The sequence below is a fragment of the Saccostrea cucullata genome, unplaced genomic scaffold, assembly GCF_032062105.1.
Source record: "Saccostrea cucullata isolate Sc308-1 unplaced genomic scaffold, CSIRO_AGI_Scuc_v1 ctg349, whole genome shotgun sequence".
NCBI classification, from domain to species: Eukaryota; Metazoa; Mollusca; class Bivalvia; order Ostreida; family Ostreidae; genus Saccostrea; species Saccostrea cuccullata.
Genome location: NW_026928102.1, coordinates 135,870 through 143,951, shown reverse-complemented (window position 1 = coordinate 143,951; position 8,082 = coordinate 135,870). Strand labels below are relative to the sequence as shown.

The window sequence follows — 8,082 nt, the reverse complement described above, 5'->3', positions numbered from 1 at the left end:
TCAAATAAAAAACAATTTATTATCAATTTCGTTAGCATTTGTAATTCTTATATTTCTCATAATATTAATGCATTGGTTAATGCACATACTAAATGTATATACAGTACATATACATAATAATAAATATTTATGACAAAGGTTAAAGGGAATTTAGTTTAGATTCATTAATCATATTTGATCATCGGGACATCCCCATTACACACAAATATAAAAATCAAATTTATCTAACACGCTGAGATTATTAAAAAATCAAGACAAATAACAATACATGTTTATAACATAGTGTATATGTTTATATATAAATTCATAAATAAGTGGGCAGTTAAGGAACTATTTTTTAAATGCATTTTTCAAGTCTGAAGAATACATGTATTTTGTTCTGAATTGAAACAGTGCAACAAATCCATATTAAAATTGGACACAATGTTCTTGAATTTTCTGCTGGATTTAAAAATCTCCTGAGAGATCAAGTACTACAGTTATACTGATTGGCATTTTGAATATATACATGTACAGTACACACTATCCTCTGACACAGCTATATATTATTCATGAGAATATACCAGGTAAAATAAACCTTTGGTTGAATGTAACATGCTTAACTTACAAAATTGCAATTAATCCTATCCAATTAAGACATTGATTTTCTTTTAGAAAATTTGAGACATTTGTTTGTCAACATGAATTGGACTGGAAAAATCAGTCTCATTTATTTATGCAAATTACAGTAACGCAAATGATACAACATCAGGAAGTAACTATGATCAGAAATCCTGAAACTGAAATCATAAATAAATAGTTTATATGCATGACATATATAATGAAAATTTATGGATAAAACAAAACCATAAACTATATTGGGGGGGGGGGGGAGGGGGGGTTGTAGTGGACAACTTTTTTCAAGGCCAACTTCCTTCCGATTCCAAATTTTTGGCTACATTTCCTACATATCAATATACTGTGGTAAAAAGTGGGGGGAGGGGGGCCAACCTTCCTTTCGATGGACATTTTCTATAGTAAAGGTAATGAAAGTTGGGGAAAAAAGTGGGGGGGCCAGGCCCTCCCCTGTTGCTACGTCCTTGCAGAACATATGGGTCAATAACTGGAACACAATTAAATTACATGTACATTTATCTTTAGACAAAAAAATGTTCAATGAACCCCAGCTTTGCATTAAAAAACAATATACATTATAATATGATTAACATAATCAACACATTAAAACATGAATTAGCCATCCATAATATACATCTTTTATCAGTACGAAGAAATTGCACACAAATCTTTATAATGAAAGCCCCTTTCCAATTTATACAAACAGCTTAAGCTTTCACTATCACCAAGTGCCTATACATACATACATACATACATACATACATGTGTATACAAAAAAGACCTGGAATGGTGTCAATTAATACTACACATCCTCAGTAATCCTCGGCCCAGGGATTTTCTTCCAGGAAATGGTCAATAACTTCTTTCATGGCTAAGTTTGGAATCAGCTGATCTTGAGTTAAATCAGTTCTAGTTACTGGATCAAAATGTCCCACTCTCTGAAAGTATCAAATGACACAACATGGATTTCAAATTCTCTATTTTACGTTGTTTTTTTTCCCTTTTATTCATGTTAGGCACGTGAAATCTTAGTTAAGCAAAAATTATTACTGGTAGTATTATCACTTATATAAAGAGTTACAGACCCTTACATCAAGCATTAAGTTCATTAGATGAGAATTTAATGGATTTGACATAGTACAAAATTAGAATTTGAAACAGAAACCTATTATATTTGTTACATTGTGATTCACATTTTATTTGTGAATCTTTCCTCAAAAGTAATTTCCTAAGATTGTCTCCAATGCTAGATGTAATTCAGTAGTAAAATAAAATGACTCCGGACTATTTACTAACACATACAGCATACAATAAAAATGAGTATCTCATCCGGTGTTTTTTGTTGCAAAAATATAGCTAAACGCAAAATACAAGTACCTGAAGATGTTCTACAATGTCTTTTTTATCATAGGTTATTCCACTTGGTGTAATGACAGGATCACGTAAAAGTTCAAAACTGATCTTTCCACATAAGAAATCAGGAACATCTCTGGCCTGAAATAGAATGGAGAAAAAACAAATGTGTCGATAATTTTCAATGAGTTAAAGTTACATGACTGATGTACAGCAGACTTTTGTCAAATGCAGATTCCTACAGTGACCTACCCTTCTTCTCTCATCTAGCTGTGCAAACAGATCGTTTATATCCTTGATTCTTTGATCCTATCAAATAATACATAAAATTAATTTATTAAATGCTTACTCCCAAAACTTTTCTTTGATAAATGAAAACTTGTGATATTCAGAATGACGTAAATATTTGAATTTTCTTTTTTTCAAAGTAGCACCAAGAACTAACCTGTTGTTCTTCAATTTCACTCAAAATATTGTCCGCATCATCATCTTCATTGGCTGTCTTTTTCACTTCATTTTTTAACCTGCAATCCAAGCATATTTTATCAGGAAAAGATAAATCAGAGGCCCATGAACAATAATGCTCACCTTAAATCCTAAATAACAGGGAAAAAGCCTGAGGTCAGGCTTTGAGGTATTTTTTTCTGTTTACCTATCAGTGTCCTCTCGTATTAATGTGTTTATATATGACTGAAGTTCTATTTCCTGCTGGATTCTCTTTTCTTCTAACATATTCCATTTCTTCTTCTTTGCATTTCTCAGAGCACTGGTAATATCATCTCCAAAATTCATTTTCTGTTCCTTTGCTAAATCATTGGCTAAAAATAGAAAATATTTTTAAAATGATAATGCATGAAAAATTGGAATCATTAATATATTCATTATAATTAAGGAAAGTCTCAATTTTAATTGATTGCTACTACATTAGAAAATGAACTAAGTGATGAATTTGTAAAAAAAAAAAAAAAAAAAAAAAAAAACATTAAATGCAGTACATAATGTGCTTTATCACAAAATCTTTTACTAAAGTGAATGTATATAAATATATCTATTTGCTCTGAAAACAAGGAAAACTTTCGAGAGGATCCAGATGTATAGATCAAGATAAGGTAAAAGTGTGTATGCATAATACCTCTTTTAAGACTACTTATGGCCTCATCATAAAAAGTGAGCTCAACAAGAGCCTGGCCCATAAAGAAATGTCCCTTTACAATGGTTCTATCCAGATCTAAGGCTCGTCTACAGTCCTGAACTGTCTGGTCCCAGTTTTTCAGTTTTAAATAACACAAAGCTCTATTTGTGAAAAACGTTGGAGTGTTTGGACTTTTTATCTGAAACAAGAGTATTCCAGTAATGTGAAAAAAGAATGAGTATCAATTTACACACAATTTTTATTTCACTATATTTAATATTATGGCAAATGGACCATATATACATGATATAGTTCTGACAAAAATAAAAAGTGACCTGAGTTTGGACAATTTTACTGGGCTTTTTTTAGTAAGAGTTGAATAAATCTGTTTGCAGCATAATTAATATCGATTAATGTCAATCACAGCTATCTTAGGGCTGTCACTGTTCCATAATTTTTCAGTTGGGGTCGGTTCTTAATTTTTTAGGTTCGGTTTTGGGTTTTTCGGTTCGGGTCTATAATAGAATAAAAAGTTATGACTTGAATTATAGTAATATATCTCTCCCTTCAGTAAAAAATAAGAAGTTATTTTCTATATTTCTTGAGAAATCTGAATTCTAAAAACTTCAGTACCAAGTTGCATGCACTGTGTGACCATGATTTATACACAGGAAACTCTGCCACATATGATCCACATATGTGTATCATATGAGAATCATTTATTGCTGCAAAAAGCTAAAAAAGATTGATGAAATATTTCTATGATATAGATCTCTTACGGAAGCTTACCTGTGTTAAAATTGTGAGATTGAATACGTTCAGCACTTGCTAACTCGTTCATGAAGTTATTCATTCTAATTTAATTTTATACTATTTCTTTAAATGACATCGTAAAAATAATTTTAAACACCATTGCTTCTTTTACAGATGACAATAATTATTTGAAATGTTAAATTTCAAACGATATTCTTTTAAAATGGTTCAACAATGAATGTCCTTATTAGATTCCATACTTTTAGTACCTTCATCAACATGGAAAATGATTAAATCTCATCTTAGTACTCTTGTCTGCAGCACTGATTGACCAAATTTTTTGGTCAGCGAGGTTCGTTTAATAAAGATCAAACACATCACATCGTATTTTTTATGCACTTTTTATTTAATACATGGATTTGATGCATTAGTTAAAAAATGTGACAAAAATTATTGAATTGAGTAATGTTTTTATTATTGAAAAGAGTAATAGTTCCCTTTTATAGTCAGACCTCCCCAAAAAAAGGAACTGTGCCCATCCTGCTAAAGGCTAAAGCAACAAAACATTTGAAAATGTCATAATTTAATTGTAAGTAAAATTCAGTCATTGACAATATCAAGCCCTATTTTACATCACAGTAGGATAACATATATATGCTATAATGCTACACTACAGGCCAATAGAGGGGTCCAATGTCAACAAACCATAAATACCTTTCTCTAAATATGTAAATTGTATTAAACAACAGGTATTATTTAAAACAAATTTTTTATTCTATGTTATTTTTAGATTTTCTATACATTGTAAATGTGTGGAAGAAGAATAATTTATGAAATAATTTAGGTAAAGATATCCATTAACCCAGGTTGTAATTTGGGAGTGGGAGCACACCCAGCACAAGGTGATATGCTGTCCACAAGCACCAGTGAGCTAGACTTTGTGCCATATAATTCGCTTCAACAGGTCCAGCACAATACCATGATAAAGGTATATAGCTTGATAAAGCTATATTGCTTTATCAAGGTATTACAACTCAGAACTCGACTTTCAGTATTTACTTTTTAAAGAATTTTTTTGAATTTTCATGACATAAAATACCTTGATCAAGGTATTTGTAATACCTTGATAAAGCTATATAGCTTTATCAAGCTATATACCTTTAACAGGGTATTGTGCTGGACCTGTTCAAAACGATTCTTGAACAATTTAATACGAGTTACAAACTTACATTGAATGCTTAGCAATACTTTTTTGAGTTTATATATGTCTTCAACCACTAAATTTAAGCCATAATAGACAAAATGTTAAATCATTCTCTCAATGTTTTCTTTTTCCTTTGTGTTTACAGTAGTCAGTACAACATTCAATTCTTTTATTTTAAGGAACTTACAATCGCTTTCGAGTAGCAGTTGACAGCAGCCTCGTAATTTCTAGAAGCGTAATACTTGTTCCCTTGATTTTTAAAGTCTATCGCACTCATGATCGTGTATATTTCCTGAAAATTTAATCTTTTAAAGTTCACATCACTTAGATCATCACTTGTGAAAATTTTTGTTTCGATGTTATTTGTGTGCTTCTATTTTCCATGTAAATACTTCATAATTCCAAACATTTTACAGACAGCATGAAAAGATTGTAATATTAAAACCGGACAGTTATATTCCGGAAAAACAACCGATTCCTTCTCGAGACTGGCGAATCCAGAGTGGGAGGTTAGGTGGTCTGAACTCCCCTTGTTTTTTTTCTGTTTGCAAAGGGGACACGTCTTGATTGCTGGTATATTTGTCTTCAATCTTAATTTTTCTCAGATAATTAATTAATGACGTTCTTAAAAGAAAGATTACAATGTACAGTTGTGTGTGCCAAAAGTGAAGATAATTTTATTTTTTCTCCCTATATTTCATTGAAAACAATATTTTATACATTTAATTTCAAACAACAAAAATAGTAAATGATAAACATTAGAAGTGATTTAAAACTCAACATTCCTTCAACTTTCATCCAAAAAATACAAATTAGGGACACTTAGGTTCTCTCCACATTTGCCGAACCCTACAAAGTTTTAAATTTCAGTATTTTTGCTAAATGATCCATAAACATTAGACAAAGATTTCAAAGTTTTTATACAAATATTAAATGTATTGTATTATATGAGCTATAAAATTTTTAAAATCGCCGTAGCATAATAGGGAAATTGCTCAAATATCTTAATATTTTCAAAATGTGAAGATGTCACGGCGTCCCTACGGCAACCGACGCGTTTCTACAGCGTTCTATTGCGTTTCCACGGAGATCTCTATGCGATTGACTGTGTTTCCACGGAGTTTTCACAGCGTGTTCATGGCGTTCTCACTGCGCTGGCTGCTTTCACAATACGTTCACAATGCATTCTTCACCCCCGGATATATATTCAGATGGAGTGTAAAACAAGTTTGTTTAAAGATTCAAGTTACATTATTAAGAGACTTCTATTCATGCCAAGAAAGACAATTTTTAATAAAAAATGAACTACATGTATGTGAATAATTTAGTACTAAATTATTAATCGTTTTATTATTAAAATCCTTCTCCCCCCTAAATCATCGATAGATATGTAGATATATTTTCTTTGATTTCATTAGGAATGTAAATCTGAAAAGTTTTAAGTTAATTTACCGCAACTCCACTCAAACAACAGAACAAGTTATAGTGTAATTTTCTCTTGTATCATGGCTGCGGTGTTTTTCCTTTGAAGTCAAGTGTACAATAACTGGAGATACACCGATGGGCGGAGCCAGCCAAAACTGTGCCGTGTAAATAAATTATTGAACACCAAGGCGATTTCATCATTTTAATTTACATGTATATTGAATCTGAATTACAGAATGAATGGGCTTTGTAATATACAAATGCAAAATTTCTGCAAGTGAAATGTCTTTCACATAAATTACAGTACGTATATATCCCTAAGTGAACTACGAAATGATTTTACGGATCTCTTCAAATATTCAATCCACAGTAACTAGAAATCAAATTCTTGACATGAATTCCAGACAGAAATATATTAAAATATCCCACCTATTGTAATATAGGGTTTAAGCTGTACTGCACCCACAGAGGAAGAGTAATTGACCCTGTAACAGCGTTTTCATGAACGACAGCTCTCGAATATGTCAAATGATCAACGGGTATTTTTTTCTTGATTTTCGAAAAACACTTGAATTTACCTTCTTCAACTTCGAATTTTTCTTCTTTGATATCCAAAGGTTTTCTTGTGAATTTCATTAACAATCCAGGGGCGGATCGATATCCAGCAATTTTTGAAAGGGGGAGGCTCCAGGTCGGTGCCCCCAGCACTCATGCACAGAATCACACCGGCCACTCCGTAGCTACATTTAAAAGAAAGGGAGCCTCCAAAACAGTTGACAAGGAAATCCGGGAGGAGGGGGGAGGGGGGGGGGTTCGGGGGGCTGGGATGCTGCTATCCGACGTCCTTTCTCATGAACACACGCACGTAAAATGTTTATTAAAAATACTGAAAGGAAGGAGAGATTATCCATGCGGTCACCTGACAAAAACTATATTTTCTATTGGTGTAATTAAAAATCATGCTGAAAATCTGTGGCATGACGTTTGATTGGCCATGATACAAGAAAGTTGTATCGCGCACTCGTCACCGCCCTTCCTCCAAATAACTCAGGATACACCATAATAAATATACAATAACTATTACTTTCCAATTTTACTTTCATGCTCCTAGTGCAACAAATGCTAGAATTATTGCTGATCAAATTTGAGGCCATCGCCCTTGTTCTGTGAGCTGCCTTACAACCCTCTAACAACGCCATGAAAGCGCATTGTGATCGCAAACGGACGCTGTAGACGCTAAGGGAGCGCAAAAATCGCAGATACAACTCCGTGTTGTCGTTGTGTAATCACAGTCAAAAAATAACAAGGCAATTATATGCAGTACAAGCGCCGTAAGAGCACTATGGAACGCCGTCACTGCCTTATAACAGAACACAACAGTTGCATTGCGTCAACCTTCCATTACATTATGTCAACACTTTATGACATTTACTCACACTACTATTGCATTGTGTCAACCTTACATTACATTATGTCAACTCTTTATGACATTAACCCACAATGCTATTGCATTATGTCAACCTTCCATTACATTATGTCAACTCTTTATGACATTAACCCACAATGCTATTGCATTATGTCAACCTTCCATTACATTATG

General features: G+C 32.6%; 1 protein-coding gene across 1 annotated transcript; it reads right to left on the bottom strand.

Moving 5' to 3' along the window:
• On the bottom strand, positions 1–5,395 carry LOC134276422 (E3 ubiquitin-protein ligase CHIP-like). The gene is made up of 7 exons (XM_062758676.1): positions 5,245–5,395; positions 3,101–3,299; positions 2,621–2,786; positions 2,414–2,492; positions 2,221–2,277; positions 1,993–2,109; positions 1–1,553 (listed from the first exon to the last, which is right to left on the bottom strand). Exons 1-7 carry the CDS (start codon positions 5,332–5,334, stop codon positions 1,428–1,430), a joined length of 834 nt encoding a protein of 277 aa, XP_062614660.1. The 5' UTR covers positions 5,335–5,395; the 3' UTR covers positions 1–1,427.
• Positions 5,396–8,082: the final 2,687 nt, after the last annotated feature.